The sequence below is a fragment of the Aplidium turbinatum genome, chromosome 2, assembly GCF_918807975.1.
Source record: "Aplidium turbinatum chromosome 2, kaAplTurb1.1, whole genome shotgun sequence".
Taxonomy (NCBI): Eukaryota; Metazoa; Chordata; class Ascidiacea; order Aplousobranchia; family Polyclinidae; genus Aplidium; species Aplidium turbinatum.
Genome location: NC_137473.1, coordinates 36,927,971 through 36,949,074, shown reverse-complemented (window position 1 = coordinate 36,949,074; position 21,104 = coordinate 36,927,971). Strand labels below are relative to the sequence as shown.

Sequence of the window (21,104 nt, the reverse complement as noted above, 5' to 3'; positions counted from 1 at the left end):
GTCCGGGGGCATGCTCCCCCGGAAAAATTTTGCAAAATTACACTTAAATAATGGATTATAGCGCTTTCTGGAAACACTTTTAGGGTAATATCTGTATGAAATTTATTAGCAGATAAACAGCTATTAACTTATTAAAGGTAGCTCTTACACACGAACGGGCAAAATCTGCGGCTAAAATTAGAGAACACCAAAAACTCTACACAAAAACCCAACAGAGTAAGCCATTCTGAAATTGCTTCCACAAATTAGTTAAAAGAAACGTAAATCGAGTAAATTTTTGCGCAATTTACGATTTGCAAACTTTATTGGTGTCTTTCTGTGTGTTTAAAACAAGTCCTTGGGGTGTTAATAGCGTTATAAATTTCTTGGAAAACGTTATAAATTTCTACAAACTTTATTATATTTTCAACAAAGGGCTCAACTTCGGAATCCAAACTTTGAAAATTTGGGGGGGCCATGGCCCCTTTCGCCCCCCCCCTGGCTACGCCTATGGTGTCAATATTTGGCTCGACATGTACGAATTGTGTGCGAACTCGAATGTACGTCAATACCTGGGACCATTGAAAAAGTGTCAGTATGTGCGAATTTTTGACAGCCTAAATTAGCATCGGCGAATTCTACTGTAACAACAGCCTACTGCTACAGTGTCGCACTCGCAACTAAGGGGATACATTGGCCGCATATTTGATCCAAATGTACTTTTGACAAAAAATATCAGAAAAAGTTGCAGCTCATACTCTAGCGATTATTTTTGAGGGTTCATATCCGCCAATTCTACAAAAAACTTGTATGAACCTCGTGTTCCGTACCGGAGCTGTACAGACAACTCTTCACATCAGCAATTCCGTACAAAGGTAGGCTATGTTCAAATATCATATGACGCTCTTTTCTCCCTCAAGGTCGTCACATGATGTCTGAACAACCCATAGTTTGCAAAGGCTTTAAATCAATAGTAAAATCTCAGCTGTAGTAAACTTTCCATCCAGCAGGATCAAAAATATTCAATACAGGCCACTTTTACGTACTGTTAAGGTAATCTTTCAATGGCTACAATGTTAAATGCAGTGACACAACTGAGGCACGGTTTTATATGAATGACACTACAACACTATCCAAAACAATGGACATTATCAGAGCTTGAAATCGCCACTCATAAAGTGAAAATGAGTCATGATAAACGTGACATGTGTTGCCGCTATAAAACTTCCAGTCCTCTTCCGTGTTGTAAAAACGCAAATCACTGACTTATCGTCACGTGATATTTACATTTCCCAATTGAATTGCGCTCACATCCGCCCTCGTGACGTGATACAATGTACGTCACTATAGCCTGCTGTGCGTGTATGAAAGCCTTTGAATAAAGTGGGAACCTATGTCCATCTTTAAATAAACTTAGCATTTCAAGTAGAGCAATGAGCACAGCTTGTAATAGCATTAGTCAACTATACTAAGCAATCTATGCTCATGAGTGTGCCACATTCATTATATAGGCCTACGACTAACTCAGAAAACAAGCGACACAAGAATGAAAATTTTTAAGGTGTCCCTAAAAGACAATACCTTACCTTTTCACTAAACTGACAACTGTCTTTTCAATAAACTGACAACAAAAGCTTCAATAAGGGCGAAAATGCTTTAATCAGATGTCGTCGTTACTTTTAGCCGATAGCAAATATGACAGTCTTGTCTTAAAGGGCAACAAGTGCAACCTCAGCAATGTTAAATTTATTAGTCATTAAATTGTAGATACTATAAGAAATACTGTTGGTTTACAAATATATTTCAAATCAAAGCATCCGCTGATTGTAGCAAGAATGTTATTTTACTAAAAAGCTGCTGCAGTTCTGATTGACAACTCTAGATTAGCACGTGCAATGCCTTGCGATAGCCTATTAAGCATGGTAAGTAAAAAATGAAATGGACCAAAACATAACGATAACGTTTGGTCATTAGATTGAAAATCGGCAAAGGCTGCCATGCCAATTCACCGATAAATCAGGGGTAGGCAAGGCTTCCAAGAAGGGGGCACACAGCTTCGCTCATTTGAAAGTCACATCGAGCATGCCTGTGGACTGTCATTTGCCGCCCTTGAAAAAGCGCATTTTTGAGATACCGCATCAAAAAATAATATACACAAACTGTACAATTCACCAAGTAAATATTCGATATGTTATGGCGCAATACGCAGAAACATCAGGAATTACACGAAACACAATGCCAACCGCAGCAACAGAAATATTTTCAGTTTCATGACAGTAAGAATGAAATATGAAAACACAACACGGAATATGACATCAATCCTAATGACAAATCACGTTGATTTGCACCAAATCAACACTGAAATGACATTAAAGTAGCTGTTTCCATAAGTTTTGATACCGGTACTAATCATCCTCATTGTCTTCTAAGGTCACAAGATCAATGAGCAGCAGAGATTAATATCGCACAAATTTGTTGACTGCCACCTCGATATCCCATTGAAATCACTGTGTGACAGCAAATCAACCGCTTTTTACGAAAACGCTTACACACGAAAACGCTTACAGACGTTAAATCAATGTAAAAAAAACGGTTGATCTGCTGGTAAAGTACAAAAGTGTTTGGTGGCTGGGCGCAATTTGTATGGCGAGTAATCACAATAAAGCAAATTGGTAACATTTGTTGCAAGTACTGCCGCAGCAATATTTCGCAAACTCAGCCGAATGCATCGTTGCGCCAATACAGTTCTTTTACGTAAACTGGAAATCGAGCAAGACTAGCAAAAAAAATGTTGACAGTTCTAGACAGAAATTGTTCCGTATTTGCAGAGTCACGTGAGATTTTCTAGGAATATTCTAACAAGGCTTTCAAACAATGACTAAAACAGTCAATTGACCGAGGTGCTCCATCAGGCACAGTATTGGAGTTGACCACTGGTAGGAAGTTTTGCCTCACAAGACGTTGCATTTTTTTCGGCGTTTTGGTTCTGGTGGCTCCAATGCAGCCAAAATGGCTTCATCAAAAACATTCTTGAGACCTTTCTATAAACAAAAAAAACAAAAAGTTATTGTTATTATGTGTTTAAAAGTGAAATTTTAATGTTTTATAGTTGGAAATCTAACAAGATCGATCATCACTTAATCTAAAAAGCACAACTTCCAACACTACATCACACATAAACTTTAACTGCTTGTGAATAATACTGATTTCACATTTGCGATTAAACATGTTGATGGCGACCTGTCAGTAATATTATGACGTCAGCTGCTCCAGTGCTCATTCAAATCATTATCTAAACAAGCCTTTTCATTCACACGATCTCCGCTTTTTGAGCTCATGGTTTTGCAAAATGCACCAGAAAGTGAAACAAGCACACGCAGGTCAATAGTCACAAATACACGAGAATTGTTGAGATAAGAAAAATTGCAAAATTTGTGTTTTAAACAGATGTCGCGATTTTATTAAGACCCAAACACCCTAATCGTACAGCGTACATCTACACCACATCCAACCACAATGCACACCTCCACACGGGACATCTGCACGTGGTGGTAGCATCAATATGGAGACATTTATGTTCGATCTTGCAATATTCGACTATAGGGTCATTCCACATCAAATCACCCAAAAAAAATGAAATTTTTAACACCACCATCTCCGATTTTCTCCAAATTTGGTTTGTGTGTGAGTTCTGGGTAAAAAAGCAGGAATTTCAAATTTTATCAAAATCCGGCCAGTGGTTTGGGAGATATGGCCCTATGAAATTTCGTATTTTGGGGGGAAATGAGGGTACCCGGCTTATTTCAAAATGCCATTTCTCAGCAACCACTGGGTGTATTTTAATAAAATTGGTGTCATTTTGCAGCAAATTGGTCAGGGATTTCATTTCTGTGGTTAATTTTCAAAAAGAAGCATGTTTGGAGGTAATGACCTTTTGACCTTTGCTTTGACCTTGATTTTGACCTTGTGGATCACGTGATACAAAAAACTTGTCTACACGAAAAAATTCTTTGACACTATCTCTATAACATTTGAAAAAATGGGAGAGGTAATATTTCTATTTTAGCCATAGTTTTCACTCAAAGTTTGCATGTCTCATGATTTTTCAACAAATTTTCTTAAAATTACTTTCAAAAATAGTATGGTAAATTGGTAATGGTATGTACAAATAGAACGATATGCACATTGCATCATCAGAAAGAATGGGTCCAAAATGATGATGAGGGGTGTTTGTTTTTTTGTAAAATAAGCATATAACATTGGGAAATGATTGCAAATGGGGGAGGGGGTAAAATATCTCATATTCTGATGATGTAATACATAAACGCTCCCAATTAATACTGCATAAAAATGAGTTAAATGACATAGTTTAGTCAAGACACTACAGACAAAATGTTAGGTTCTGAAAGTTTTCCATAGACAGCAATCACTGAGCTGACCGGTTTTTACACAACCTGTGAAGTTTCATTGTATCGTTTTTGGAAATAGTGTAACGACATCTGCCAGATGCAATCATGGAAGGAGTTTCAAAGATAAAGAGTTTCATAAGATATATATAAGGAGTTTCAAAAAAGTGCCATTCTGCCCTGATGCCAAAATCTTTGACATGATTACATAAATTGATGAAATTTGGCTTGTTCTTGTAGTGGCCAGCACAGCCGTCTGTAAAATAATAAATTTTTTCAAGTTCAGAAAATTCACCTTTCAAATAATCAATAAATACTTGTAAAAAAGCATAAACTGTGTAGGTGCTGTGTTCCATGATATCGCTTATGATGCATACATTTCTGTGCTCAAGTGATCCATCTGCCAGTCGACGATATGCAATAAACGGATGTAAAGTGGCCTGCCGATTATCCCAGTGGAAGCTTTGCACTTCATCTTGTACTACATAAGAGTAATTTTCTGCAAAGTCACCTTGAACAATGATTTCGGTTTTATGGTTGTCTTCAAATTGTTCATATACTTATGTTGTGCCTTAGCAGTGTAACTATGTCTTGTCAATTTCATAATCTGATATGAAAGCTTTTTTGAGTTCAGTTTCTGATTCAGTTTTTTATTCAACTAATGTGATCAATTTAGCCCGATTTGTACTAATCCATTGCTGGTATGTTACATCTTCTTGTATTTCATCACAGCTAAGGAGATGCTGCATAAGCACATCTTGTCCAGGACCAAAATGCTCTAAATTTGTCGTCTCAATCATCACAGTTGCGTCTGTTACGTCACTGATATTACACTGATATTATAACTCGCAAGTTTCGTCCCGCAACCCGCACACACCAATCACAAAAAATATGCGGAACTGAATTACCAGGACCAGACGTTGTTGCGTACCAATTATATTTATTACTTGTTTCCAAATCGTGTTAGAAGAGACATAGACTTAAATGTAAAACTAGGCTAGCCCAACAACCTAGCGAAATCGCCCTTTTGAAAAATGCACAAAATAACCTAAAATGACGTGACAGTATGTGTTCGCCAGCCCAGCTATTTTGAAAACTCAGCGCCTATGGATAACGATATACTTTATTAGACTGACCAGTGACCATGCTATAACAGTATGGCGAAATCGATTTCTGATTATTAAAAATGAAGCTGGTACACAGTTGTTGCAAGAGCAGCAAGACTTATTCTACAATATAAGGTTTAAGCTAACCGGATTTTATGAAAATTTTACAGATATCGTCCTCTTTGAATGAAAACTATGGCTAAACTAAAAATATTACCTCTCCCATTTTTTCAAATGTTATAGAGATGGTATCAAGGAATATTTTTCATGTAGACAAGTTTTTTGTATCACGTGATCTACAGGGTCAAAGTCAAGGTCAAAGCAAAGGTCAAAAGGACATTACCCCCAAACATGCTTCTTTTTGAAAATTAACCACAGAAATGAAATCCTTGACCAATTTGCTGCAAAATGACACCAATTTCATTTAAAATACACCCAGTGGTTGCTGAGAAATGGCATTTTGAAATAAGCCGGGTACCCCCATTTTCCCCCAAAATACGAAATTTCACACGGCCATATCTCCAAAACCACTGGCCGGATTTTGATAAAATTTAAAATTTATGCGTTTTTGCCCAAAACCTAACCACAAACCAAATTTGATGTAAATCGGTGATGGTGGTGTTAACAGCACTGGGTGAATTGAGCTGGAATGACCCTATACAATATATAGTTTTTGTCTCATGGTGTGGACAAATACCGAGCATAAAATAATAAAAGCACAAATGTTTCAGGAAGCGCCTTTTGTAGGTAGTAATTGTAATTTGTAATACACCAATGGTACAATACAACTGCTCAAGACCATTCTCCTAAGTACATTAGCAGCTTTCAAACCTTTAAAGCATACAAACCATGACGTAGTAAAAATGCAAAACAAAATACGGTTGATTTGAAAGCAAAAATCAGCATACAACAGGCGGCAAAATTTGGTTAACCACTAACCAGTGCAGATTCGGATATCTGAACAACCAGGAAAACATGCATGCTCAAACAGTGCGAGCTATTTGCACTTCCAGTCACTTTCAAGGTAGAGTCACTAAAGTACAATAAAGATGGTGGAGTGTTCTTAAGAAACGTTGACAGGGCACTGTTTACTGAATCATTGAAACAACTGTTCCAACTCTTTCGTTTACTGAGGACGAGCTGTCGAATAATGCCCCATACAATTCTTGATTGCAGATCAAGATCAACTCGATTGTTGGAACTTTAAAATCAAAAGTTTGAAACAATTCATACGACACTTTGCAGGTCTGTTTGAAAAAAGGCAGTGTCCATTGAGTGATATGCAGAATGGACGGCGAGAGTTAGTAAAAACTAATGGCTGCTGGCTGTCTATTATTATCCATGCGTTTGTGATCCTTTATGTACCTGTTGTGTACACATGACTCTTTTTATAAAAAAAAAAGAAGCAAAAACATGATTTGCTCGAACAGAAGTATCTCGGTAAAAAAGGTGAAGACGGTTCCATACATGATACCAAGTTAAAGTATCAGTTATGTATACAGGGTCCCGCAGCTAAAATTGGAACTGCTGTATGGCATTTGTTTTCGTAATTTCTCCATTTCAAGTGTGAAAAAGGCAAAAGTATCATTTTAACTTTATTAATCCTTACAATCTATTTAACACAATTATTTAATATGATGGGCCATTGCTTTGATAATTTTGGATATTCTCTGGCGAAGCCGTGAACAACTTCTTTTCACTTCATCGATATCGAGATTCCAGAATGCTCTTCCAGTGGCTACGAGAGTTGAGGTTAAGGTGTGGAATTGAGTTAGATTGTCCTTCAATCACACTGCATAGTGCATAGCCAATAGTCACAAAAGTTCAGATCTGGAGAGCTACTGGGCCAAATGTCTTTCGAGACAAACATGGGAAGATTCTCCACCAGATAAGCCTGGACTTAAGATACTACAGCGCATAGCGGCTCTTCCAGTCGCCAAGGCAAGCGATACATTGAACATTATGATGTAATCAATGCAAGGAACACTCAAACACCTGGCAAGTAGCAACTCTAGAAAAGGAGCCAGATATGGACGCTTTCCAAATCGGGTCTCGTTATCCCCCAAAAATAGGCAAATTACCCCCAGGTTGGGAAACACTGCCTTATTGTATATTTCATCAAAACTCAACCAAAAGAAAAAGCTTTAGATTTTAACGATAACAATTACCAAAATCAAAAAACGAAGTTCATGTAAAAAAATGATATGAAAATTAAAAGCAGAAGTCATGTACAAAGTCTCATCTGGCAATAACTGATTCAAAATAGGTTTACTTTAAATAAAACAAACTTATTGGCAATGATTTCGCATGCAAGATGAGACATTGTAAACAGAAAACAACATATGGCCATTGTGGTCTTCTGGCAATTTTGGCTTAACCTTAAACCAGTTGACAGAACTGCATTGCAAAAATTTCCAACTATTTACGTTGAAAAGCATGCTTTGACAGAAACACACAAGCAGTTTCTTGATGCGGTTTATATATCAGGACATGCAGATTCATTTCAAAAAACTAAAAGTTGACGATGCTTTTTTACAACTATGTATTACCAGCATTACAAGTAGAGTTGGAAACAATACGATTCTATTACAGAAGATTGCATTTAGCTTTTGGCTTCTCTGTAGGCGGTTCCAGGGCAGCCAGTATGGCTTCGTCAAATACATTTTTTAAACCTCGCTGTGTTCATGAAAATATATCATTGGTTAAGCTTATAGTTTTGGTAATGCATTAGGTTAGTAGTGTCACCAAAAACTCAAAATGTTACAAACACCTCTGGTTATTGGTATGTTATAGTTATTGGTATATTGGTATGTTATACCTTTCACCTAGATTTAGAGCATGAAATATTGAAATCAACGGCTTCATAAACGCTTAATCTAAAAGAAAGCACAAGGGTGCATCTTTGCATGGTTTCACAAAACTCTCAAACAACTCACATAAGTTTTATGATCTTGCAGAAGATATGCAGATTAAAAGGCATGTTATCAACTAGCCCATTTTAGTGTGTTAAGCTACAAATAATACAGAATTGCTCAATTGCTTTACATTTAAATGAATCATAAATTCTTTTTGCACCTGTGTTAAAGCAGAACATTCAACGTATTTGACAGCTTTCAATTCTCTTGCAAGTTTATCTCCCATATCCTGTGTGATTGCTTTTTGTTTGTTCTTTGATAGCTTTTCTATTGTTCCTGCGTCATCACGAAGATCCACTTGGGTACCAACGAGCAAAAAAGGGGTTTTTGGACAATGGTGAGTAATTTCTGGTACCCACTGCAAAAATGCAATGCTGCAAGTGAGTTGTATAAAATATTACCACAAAATTAGGCATTATATATGCAGACATATTTTTAAAATATTTGTACAGTACAATGACTTAAGCAATCAGTTGGTTTGGCTTAGAAACATAATAAATTCAGAAATATACTTTGTGAGTTAGTTGTAACATTTTATTTTAATGCAGAGTTTTGCAACCACCAGTCAGTAAAAGATTTGTTGTATATATTTATGCTCAACCAGTTCAAAAGAAAAAATCATCCCTTAGATTAGAGTACCGGTACCGTACATTGCAATAAATCCACATGTGATTGTGGTTTCATTTTTACATTATTGCATTGCAAAGCTAGTCATGCTCAGTGGAGATAATAATCACTGAATTGAACTAGAGTGTTCAAAGGTTGTGAGCTTATCAAGCAAATACCTTTGTTTTCTTAAAACATACACATTACCTTTTCTTTAATGTTTTCATAAGATGATGGCGATACCACAGAAAAACAAACTAAAAAGACATCTGTTTGAGGATAACTCAAAGGTCTTAATCTGTCATAATCTTCCTGACCTGAAAAAGAAAACAATTGAGTAGCCTACGGTACCTAGCTATAAAAATATTGCACGTAACTTATAAATGATAAAACTCATTCCAAAAGTAAGCGTTTTTCTGTATTGTTTCTGTTGACCTTGCAACAAACAAACTCATTAAAGAATATTATATAATACACATTAAAGAATATGACACAGTTTAATTCATATTAGTGAAGCACATTATGGCTTGTATTGAAAGTAAAATGGTGTAACGATCAGCGATATGTCACGTGACACAATGGCTTAATACGATTGATTAATGTGGATACAAATGGTTTTGAAAACAAAGTGTGATGGTGCGTAAGTGGTTTTGGAAACAAACACAATTTTTAGTGTCAAATTTGAAGCAGATCGAATAGATTTCGGAAAGAAAGGAATTGATAGTAAGCACTGGCGCCGACTTACGGGGGGTTACGAAGTGGCCACGCCACCCCGTAACCGCCGTGGCAGCCACCCCGTTTAGGTTACATTACTTACTGCAAATAAATGTAATTTGAACGGACGCTTAAATCTTTTTTTGATCATTGGTTTTCGCTTCAAGTCAACGTAAAGCAAGAGGTGAACCAACACAGTATTGCGAAGAAAATGATTGTTTTTGTCACAAGCATGATACTCGCGTAACATCAAGATTACGCAACACGTGGCTACGAGTTTTTTCCTTGTTGTTGTTGTTGTTGCGATCGTTTTATTTGTTACTTGTCGTAAGTCATTGTTACATTTGTTAGGTTTACAATGGGATTTATTAATCAATAAAATACGATCTTTCCATTGCCTCCCTCAAAAATCTTTTTTTTTTAATTTTTAAACTGCTCATAATATCGCTATAAGTTATGACAGCTATAAAATACTTGGAAACAAAATTATCTCGACGATTGATGGCTCCATCGTCCACACCCTAAATGAATATCTATTGTCAAATTTCATTAAAAAAATGCAATTTTTGAAACTTTTTGAGTTTTATTTGAAAAGTGCACTTAGTAAAGTAGCAGTTTTAACGTTCTGCAAATTTACACGTTTACATGTAACAATATTAAAAACAAATTTTTGTTTCAACTATGTCGCAACTGCTTGATCTATTTGCAATAGGCCGTTGCGTTTTGAGGTCAATTTTTAAACAATACAAGTAATAGGTTTGGCTAGGTGGGAAATCACATAAAACGACCCAAAAATAATTTGAGCAAAAATATCAATGTTAAGGGGTCCCTCCGCTTCCCCGAAAATGTCCGAGCCCCATTTTTCCTTAAAATTGCATAACTTCTAAATCGCTTGAGGTAGAAACTTCGTTTTTGGCTCTAAAGACTCAGATGTCACATGTTCCTATCTGCTCTAAGAAGAATGTGTTCTGTAAAGTGTTGAGAAAAACAGTTATGAGCCAAAAAATGATTTTCAAGGCATTTGAGACTTTGAAAACTCATAGTAACTGCCTAATCATGCATATTTTAAAAGCAAATGTTTAGTTGCAGAGTAACTTGTGTTGAAAGGTGTTGTGTATACTATAAGTAAACAAAGTAACTGTGGGAAAATATCAAAATAAATGTGAATATGTATTCTAAATTATTCCAAATTGGGGTCATTCTAATAGAAAACATCTTTAGCTCAGGAATGCATTTAAGTTAAAATACAAAAAAATTCAGGTGTATGTTTATGAAATGCATGTGTCAGTGACAAAATGAAAAGAACAACGTTAACTAGCAACATACAGTAGCCAAATCCAATTTAATTCCTAAACTGAGAGAGGAACCTGCTAAAGAATATTGAATGAACACAAACAAACACTGAAGGAATCGTAATGAACACTGTAAACAGCTAAAACTGCTAGCGAACACTGAATGCAACAAATTCACATCACAATTGTGATACCTGCAAGAAAACATAAAGATTAGGGTGGAGTGAAAAAAATAAAAATTATTAATTCAAAAAACGTCCCCTCTCAATAGTTGTCTTTGGTCCCAAAACTAAGTTTAAAAGTGGTTTTGGGAAATTGCCTCGAATACTCAGGTGACAACCTTGACGCAAAGGTCATGCGGGGGTCAAATCCCATAAAAATGCTATAACTCTGTGAGCGGTGATGCTAGAGAGCTCATTTTGATGCCAAAAGAAGCAGAATGTGCACTTTTCTATCTGTCTCAAAAGAAGTTTTTTTTGAAATTTTGCTAGATATATGGTTATTTTCACAAAATAAAATTTTCAGGTCAAATATGAATAACACATAGCATTAGCCATTATGCACAGTTTAACATCACCATAACATAATCACTCCACAAGAAATCAGCATAATGAGTATGATATATCTCTAACCAATGAAACACACATTTGAGTGGTTTTAGAGCAAGCACAAGCACAGGATGGTAACCATAAGCGCCGACTCTAGGAGGGCGGCGCCCCCCCATGAATTTAGGTCGGGGGGCTGCCCCCCCGCAAATTATTTAAAAAAAATCCTAAATCAATTGTTTCTGAGTTCAGATTTGCGTTAGTTTGACTTTCATTGCGGATCGATCTCAATTAAAAGATCTACTTGTTGCAACAAGAGCGCTGCTCCTAAGATAACAAAAGAAACAGAAGTACGGTAGCTGATAAACGCCATCATGGTGCGGTTGAAGCACAGTAACAATGATTGAAAAACGTTTTTCTTGATTTCTTCTGCTTTGTTTTTTCTTGGGGGTGTCAATAACAAGGTGCGGTTCGCTCAGTTTAGTATCTACGCGTATTAAGAGCTAAAGTTCAAAGTGACCAGCGTATAATTCGAAGTAGCCTACAGGCCTCGAAATTCGTTTTTGTTGACGGCGGACACACCAGTTTTAGCCATCGATCGTCATGCTTAATCACTTTATCTAATATCTTGATAATAATTCTTCGCCATTTCAGAACTATAACTACGGTTTTAGAAGGCTTTTTAAAAATTTAGTAAAGTCACTCTGAAAGGCTTTCATCAGACCAACGACTTGCGCTTGAAGAGTCAAAGCGCCGTGTAACTGGTCAATACGTCACATAACTGATTAACTTCCACCGAATGAGGTCGTGTGGCTTATTGCGTCACAATGCTCTGGGCAGGAAATTTCTACACCAACGCTACTATTTTCTGCTGTGCAAAGTTTCACAGGCTTTATTCTTTAAGTTTATTTTTGCGTGTCATGTGAGCGAAAGTGAATTTTCCTTAGGTCTTTTCTTTCATACTGTAATACCAAAACTTAACAAATTTTGTTGCATCTTGCTGTAATAGCCTACTCGTATAATCTAATTTAGTAACCAACCTTGCCGTATCATTATTACTCGGAGATCAAAGCCAGACATTGTGACGTAAAGCTTGAACTAAATTGCGCGTGATTAGTGTAGAAGTACCTGTACTCCTATCGATTCTTAGCGAAGAATTCACCTTTGTTACGCTGATTCAATGTCATCAATCGTTGAAGCAATGTAAAAATCGAAAGTTTTCCTCTTTGAATGGAAGCTACGGTAAGGGATACAGTATTCACATTTTAAGATGCGCGCTAGAACGCGCTGGAAAATATATTATCGCAACAATTGTTCGTGCTATGCAATGACGATTTGTATCGCTAGTCCCTATGTTATTTCACGGGGGACAAATATGACCGATCTAGATGGCACTTCCCGCGGACATCACATCCTGTAACGGCGGACATGTCCGCCGTGAATTTCGAGGCCTGAGCCTACATTATAAAGCTTGGCGATATACAATAGCAGATAGACGCAAACAAACATCAACGCTGACATACAAACATCAGCATTTTGAATGTAAGCAATCAGTCGGCTAGAAAGTTTGCCCCCCAGCAATTTTCAAAACCCGGCACCTATGATGGTAACAACAAACAAATGTGAAATTGGGTTTCATAATATTACAATAGCCTAGACGACAGACGTTAAATGCCAGTTTTATGCAAGGGGAAATGGTATCGGCACTCGGCAGGAGGACCTAAGATTGAAATTGCTTTTTGGTATTGTATTGCTTCATCAGTTTTCGTGACCGAATCTTTAGCCTGATCAGACCGTCACGTCTGTTGAAGCCAGCTATTGCTGATGAAGCTTCGGTTACAAGCTTTATGTGGCGCTCCACAGCTTGATTGTGGCATGGGTGGCGAATAATGAGCTTTTCTTCTCTGATTTTTTTGATGTCGCAGTTACTCAGGTGTCGAATTTCTGGTGGTTTGTTGGTTTGGTCAGAATTTAAGTTCACCAGTTTGTAGTGAGATTTAGCATGATTAATATTTTTCACATGGACAGAAGCTACAGATTCTTCCCCATCGGATGGCTCGTTTTGGACTGGTGCTGCTTCGCTTTCAGGCACTTCATTTTCGATTGAAAATTGTTCAATGACCCCCCTCAAACTAAGGATTTTGTTCACAGCTAAATGACAAATATTATGGGTACAGAATCTGCATGGCCGTAATGTTGGGCACTGTTGATGAAGATCTCGAGCTTCTCAAAGTTGGAGGACTTTCCCATGCAAGGTGACTGACCTTGGCCTGTCGCATACCCCGTTTCTATGTTTCTGTACAACGACCAACCACAACATTGACAACAATCGTAGAATTTTGCATTAGAGTTTACTTTCCGGCATGGTTTGAAATCAAGCACTACCACACGATCACAGATGGACCGAAAAACTTCTTCAACATGCTACAAAGAGTCGTCAAATTTCCAAACAATAAAGTCAAGAAGATTGCACTGAATGTCCTTAAGCGAAATGCATTCTTTGCGCACCAAGAAAACATTCTCTTGGGGATGTTGGCAGATGAGACAGTTCGTCATTTAGCTGTGAACAAAATCCTTAGTTTGAGGGGGGTCATTAAACAATTTTCAATCGAAAATGAAGTGCCTGAAAGCGAAGCAGCACCAGTCCAAAACGAGCCAGCCGATGGGGAAGAATCCGTAGCTTCTGTCCATGTGAGAAAATTCAATGTTTCAGCAATCAACGTTCATGCTAAATCTTACTACAAACTTGTGAACTTAAATTCTGACCAAACCAACAAACCACCAGAAATTCGACACCTGAGTAACTGCGACATCGAAAAAATCAAAGAAAAGCTCAATATTCGCCACCCATGCCACAATTAAGCTGTGGAGTGCCACATAAAGCTTGTAACCGAAGCTTCATCAGCAATAGCTGGCTTCAACAGACGTGACGGTCTGATCAAACTAAAGATTCAGTCACGAAAACTGATGAAGCAATACAATACCAAAAAGCAATTTCAATCTTGGGTCCTCCTGCCGAGTGCCGATACCATTTCCCCTGCATAAAACTGGCATTTAACGTCTGTCGTCTAGGCTATTGTAATATTACGAAACCCAATTTCACATTTGTTTGTTGTTACCATCCTGTGCTTGTGCTTGCTCTAAAACCACTCAAATGTGTGTTTCATTGGTTAGAGATATATCATACTCATTATGCTGATTTCTTGTGGAGTGATTATGTTATGGTGATGTTAAACTGTGCATAATGCTATGTGTTATTAATATTTGACCTGAAAAGTACATTTTGTGAAAATAACCATATATCTAGCGAAATTTCGAAAAAAAACTTCTTTTGAGACACATAGGAAAGTGCACATTCTGCTTCTTTTGGCAATAAAATTAGCTCCCTAGCATCACTGCTCACAGAGTTATGGCATTTTTATGGGATTTGACCCCTGCATGACCTTTGCATCAAGGTTGTCACCTGAGTATTCGAGGCAACTTCCCAAAACCACTTTTAAACTTAGTTTTGGGACCAAAGGCAACTATTGAGAGGGGACGTTTTTTGAATCAGAGATTTTTATTTTTTTTCACTCCACCCTAATAAAGATACACTGTATCTAGAAATCAAGTAAGCCACATTGCGCAAAGTCATGAAGAGAAATAGGCAGTTACCAGACTCAGTAGGAATATACGATTATAACGGTTGGGTATATTTCACACTGTGAGCATAGCGAGGCGCAAGCTCGATAGATACACTATGCTGTAAATCAGACAAATGGCTTACAATGAGTTCAGGTCTACAGTCATGGACGTGACATAAGATCTTATGGAGTCGTCAATTTGCTTCATCATGCTGCTTGGCATTGCATCGTCACTGTCTTTAACTTTTCTGTTCTGAAGGCATTGTGTTACATTCCCCATTAACCATTCTTTGGCATTTGATTGTTTTTGAATGATAGCCAGTCTCTTTTCTTACCATGTGTTAAGCATGGGGAGCACTAGCTTGTTGCATCAAAGAATGCAGCCAATGGCCGATTGCTCCATGCAAGCTTCTTGGTGTCTACATCTGTAGATCATTCTTTGATGCAACAAGCCAGTGCTCCCCATGCTTAACACGTGGTGAGAAAAGAGACTGGCTACCGGTATCATTCAAAAACAATCAAATGCCTAATGAACGGTTAATCAGGAATGTAACACAATGCCTTCAAAACAGAAAAGTTAAAGACAGTGACGATGCAATGCCAAGCAGCATGATGAAGCAAATTGACGACTCCATAAGATCTTATGTCACGTCCATGACTGTAGACCTGAACTCATTGTAAGCCATTTGTCTGATTCACAGCATAATGTATCTATCGAGCTGGCGCCTCGCTATGCTCATGTGAAATATACCCAACCGTTATAATCGTATATTCCTACTGAGTCTGGTAACTGCCTATTTCTCTTCATGACTTTGCGCAATGTGGCTTACTTGATTTCTAGATACAGTGTATCTTTATGTTTTCTTGAAGGTACAGTATCACAATTGTGATGTGAATTTGTTGCATTCAGTGTTCACTAGCAGTTTTAGCTGTTTACAGTGTTCATTACGATTCCTTCAGTGTTTGTTTGTGTTCATTCATTATTCTTTAGCAGGTTCCTCTCTCAGTTTCGAAATTAAATTGGATTTGGCTACTGTATGTTGCTAGTTAACGTTATTCTTTTCATTTTGTTACTGACACATGCATTTCATAAACATACACCTGAATTTTTTTGTATGTTAACTTACATGCATTCCTGAGCTAAAGATGTTTTCCGGTAGAATGACCCCAATTTGGAATAATTTAGAATACATATTCACATTTATTTTGATATTTTCCGACAGTTACTTTGTTTACTATACACAACACCTTTCAACACAAGTTACTCTGCAACTAAACATTTGTTTTTAAAATATGCATGATTAGGCAGTTACTATGATTTTTCAAACTCTCGAATGCCTTGAAAATTATTTTTTGGCTCATAACTGTTTTTTTCAACACTTTAAAGAACACATTCTTCTTAGAGCAGATGGGAACATGTGACTTCTGAGTCTTTAGAGCCAAAAACGAAGTTTCTACCTCAAGCGGTTTAGAAGTTATGCAATTTTAAGGAAAAATGGGGCTCGGACATTTTCGGGGAGGCGAAGGGACCCCTAAACATTGATATTTTTTGCTCAAATTTTTTTTTGGGTCCTTTTTATGTGATTTCCCACCTAGCCAAACCTATTACTTGTATTTTTTTAAAATTGACCTGAAAACACAACAGCCAAATTTGCAAGCAATGAAACAATTTCATTAATGCTTCCAAACGTGGTCTGCAAACTCTGCATTGTGAAAATATACTTATCGTTGCCTTCCACCACCTGCGAGGCGAAGCGATCGTTTAGTGCACTCAGGCGCATAAAAACCTACTTGCGATCTACCACGACACAACAGCGATTGAACCACGTCCTAATTTTAAAATGTTTGTCAAGCTGAAGCTTCATGGTTACAACTTGACCAGTTGCAGGCCTCGAAATTCGTTTTTGTTGACGGCGGACAAACGTGTCCTGTCTGAGCAGCTATCTCGGCGGACAAATTAAGTCTCACGGCGGACACACGAGTTTTAGCGTCGATCGTCATGCTTAATCAGTTTATCTTGATAATTCTTCGCCATTTGAAAAGACCAACGACGTGCGTTTGAAGAGTCAAAGCGCCGTGTAGCTGCTTAATATGCCGCATATCTGATTAACTTCTACCGAACGAGGTTGTGTAGCTTCTTGCGTCACAATACTCTGGACACGAGTCGGAAAACTTCTACACTAACGCTACTATTTTCTGCTGTGCAAAGTTTCACTAGGATTTTTTTCTTTAAGTTTATTTTTGCGTGTCATGTGAGCGAAAGTGAATTTTCCCTGGACCTTTTTTTTTCTTACTGTACGTAATACCAAAACTTAACAAATTTTGCTGCATCTTGCTGTAATAGCCTACTCGTATAATCTAATTTTGTAACCAACCTTGGCTTATCAATATTACTCGATCAAAGCCAGACATTGTGACGGAAGACTTGAACTAAGTTGCGCGTGATTGCTGTAGAAAAATCGTACCGTACTCCTATCGATTCTTAGCGAAGAATTAACCTTTGTTACGCTGATTCGATGTCATCAATCGTTGAAGCAACGTAAAAATCGAAAGTTTTCCTGCTTGAATGGAAGCTGAGGATATCGTACAGTATTTTAATTTTCTAGATGCGCGTTAGAATGCGCGAGAAATTATATTCTCGCAAGTCGCAACAATTGTTCGACGTTCGTGCTAGTAATAAAATTGAACATAAAATTGAGCTATGCAATGACGATTTGTATCGCTAGTTCCTATATTATTTCTCGGCGGACAAATATGACCGATCTAGATGGTACTTCCCGCTGACATCACATGCTGTGACGGCGGACATGACCGCCGTGTCCGCCGTGAATTTCGAGGCCTGAGTTGGATTGACAGAGCTGCTGTTCGCAAAAATACTCTTGCCAAATGTTAAGTGTCAGAGCAGCAACGTAACAATAAAATTCACGACATACTTCCTGTGCTTTGTTTTAAAGTTGCTTTGTAAATTATCGAGTTACAAATCAGGTGTGAAAATACAATTGCATCTACAAAACACGCTTAGTAAAAATCAAACAAAAACATGCAGTTTGAAAGTTTTTAGGTTGCCATATTGTGCTATCCGCCACCCAGTGCAAAAATAAAAGTCGGCGCCTATGATAGTAGGTATCTACGGCAATACTCTACCTAATGACACTCTAAACTCAATTTTGGTAAAAATGGCGCCTACATGGTTTTGGAAATGAGCTCTTCATATACTGGTAACTTACAAATACAGAAAACCACAAGAAATTGACAGCTAAATATATAAAATATCCATGAGTCATGAGCATACCATGATTCTCAACAAAATGAATTATTTAAAATGCCTTTTAAAAAAATAAAACTGTTATAATGGAAAGTAAGAACCGCAATTACTTCTAACTAGACATGTGGAATACAATTTCTTAGAAGTTTGAACATATGTATAATTGTAGAAATGTAGCGACAAAATGCATAAATGGTATGCAATAAAAAAGAAACATTGGTTTTACCTGCGGTATCAAATAGGCCTAATGTATAAGGTTCTCCGCCTATCATGACAGTAACTGCATAGTTGTCAAACACCTAATAAACAAAAATATATACATATCAATTTCAAAGCCATAATTTCACAAAGCATATTCCCTCAACATAACTAAAGAATTTCTCCAAGTGCAAACTAAAACTTTTAAGAACAATACTCCATTAATTCTATTTCAATTGCTTAATATACATTTTATGCAAAAAATGTAAGACAAAAAAAACAAGAATGCTTAAAACAAACAAATAAAAATTTTAGAGCTATATAATCCAAGATGGTATTGGTACAGTACGTATTTTCATATTGTAATTGTATGACAGGAAAACAAACCCTTAAAAACGTAAGAATTGAAATGGGTTAGACAAACATACTCCAGCTAAAAATGAACTTTGTCTATCTTTATTCGAGATGGCCCGTTTCGGTGAGTACGATCCCTATTTGGTGATTTTGTCAATTTTTTTTTTAAATTATTGGGTACCCTGGGGTTTTTTTCGCTGAGACTTTTTGGTCATTTGTCCGTTTTGACTTGAAAAAATTCGGTCAATTTTATTTATTTCGGTCATTTTTAGTCATGTATAGTCAATTGACTATATATTTTTTCGGACATTTTGACCGATTTAACTATATTATTTTCGAACATTTTGCTAAAAAATCGGTCAATGACCGATAAATCACCGAAAAAAAAACCCAGCGGGTACCGTAGCTTAATTATCATTGCCGTTTTAGGGTTAGAGGTTAGGAACTCACCGAATCGGACTCACCGAATAGTATAGTATATAAAACTTCTTTTCAATACAGTATAACAATGTCAAGTTTCTCTTCGCTTACCGTTGGCACATATTCTTGTGGAAATTTGTTTGTTGTGTAAGAAATCAATAAACAAGTTTTACCAACAGCACCATCCCCTACCACAACACACTTTATAGTTTGCATGATGGCACTAGACCTACAAAAACAAGAGTACCGTATTATATATTTAGCAGGCTAAAAACAACAAAACCTTAACAAGATGTTACTCACAAATCAATTGCTCAAGTGCCTTCAATTTACCATGTGAGTGAGGCAAATATTTAACTAATTTGAAAAATTACCAGTGCAAATCTATTGATAAAATCAGTGTTAGGTCATCAAGTTTTCTTAAAAATGCCACTTCTAAGTTAAACCAAACCATAGCGACCTACACAGACGTCGATGATGCGGGGTAGGCGCCTCCTAAGGTCAGAGGGGCAAGATATGTCTGGATCTCTCGGCTTTTTGCTAATATTATTTAAAAAATCATTAACAACTTGTCAGAAAACTGCTGGTTTTGCGCTGATTACGTGAATGCACAAGCTACCTTTGTTTAAATTCCAAAAAAAGTCGGCTTCGCCAAATGTGCCAAACATGGCCAGTCGGATCATGCTTAGGCAGTTTTAAGAATCATGCAAAAAATAAATTGCGTTGGTAAAAAAGTGCCGACACATATTTTGACGCATGTTGATTACAAAAACCAAGTCATCAAAGCAATTCTTTTTACACTGATTCAAATGCCTGCATAGTGCATATGTTAAATCAATGTAAAAATTGCTGATGTCTGCCAGTAATTGTTCAACTGAGGTGAAAACTGTGTCAAGTAGAGTGAAGGGAAAACATAAAACATTCATTGCGTTGTATTTAAGCAAATCTTATATAAGCATTCAAGCCTGCGAAGGTTTTTGCCATGTGTCTTCCAGGTCGTTCAGTCAAAGTTATGCAATTACAGACAAACTACACAGTGTGCAAACTGTTGCACTTGCACCAGACATGACATGCAGGCCAACAAAAAGTGCTTTATAATTGTTTAGGATGAAAATGGGCAACTTTAAGAAATCACTTTCAGAATTAGTGGAGATTTCTCGCCCCCTTGGAATTAGCTTACTTTAGTAAAAAATTGACACCAATGGCGACCTTTATGCACAGATCTTGCCAACGTGCAAACTGGAGGACGATGTAATATTGAGTTTGGACTTTAAGCTGGATTTACTTTATACTTATGTATCTCATTAAAATGATAGTTTTAAGAATTCAAATTACTAAATCTCAAATAAAAACAAAACCTCCTAATATTATGTAATAAAAAATGCCACCAAAGCTATATAGTATATATTACCAGTAATTTCTAAGAATGGAAACGCTTTCCCATGAGGATTAGTAATTTTTAATTATGGTGCAAACAGCAGAAAATGAAACAATTTTTAGCATCTTCTATTCTCTACTGTCATACATTAGGCAGAAGTTATAAAAGCTAAGGCATGAAGTATGAATGCTCAAGCACATAGTCTTGCAACATGCAATTGCACTCAAGTAAATACACAATTAAGTATTCATTGATAAAATGCTTCCTTTAAAATTCAATTTGATTTTGCATCAATCATTTGAA

The 21,104-nt window shown here is 36.9% G+C and overlaps 1 protein-coding gene across 2 annotated transcripts; it reads right to left on the bottom strand.

The window, feature by feature from the left end:
- Window positions 1-1,709: 1,709 nt before the first annotated feature.
- LOC145765505 (cell division control protein 42 homolog) lies at window positions 1,710-19,648 on the bottom strand. 2 transcript variants are annotated; one of them, XM_082577337.1, is made up of 6 exons: window positions 19,535-19,648; window positions 18,678-18,750; window positions 9,220-9,329; window positions 8,567-8,764; window positions 8,041-8,167; window positions 1,710-3,020 (listed from the first exon to the last, which is right to left on the bottom strand). In XM_082577337.1, the coding sequence occupies exons 1-5, from the start codon at window positions 19,637-19,639 to the stop codon at window positions 8,078-8,080; spliced, it is 576 nt and encodes a 191-aa protein (XP_082433463.1). In that variant the 5' UTR covers window positions 19,640-19,648; the 3' UTR covers window positions 1,710-3,020; window positions 8,041-8,077. The 2 variants fall into 2 exon arrangements, with proteins under 2 accessions (XP_082433463.1, XP_082433461.1); XM_082577335.1 differs by lacking the exon at window positions 8,041-8,167.
- Window positions 19,649-21,104: the final 1,456 nt, after the last annotated feature.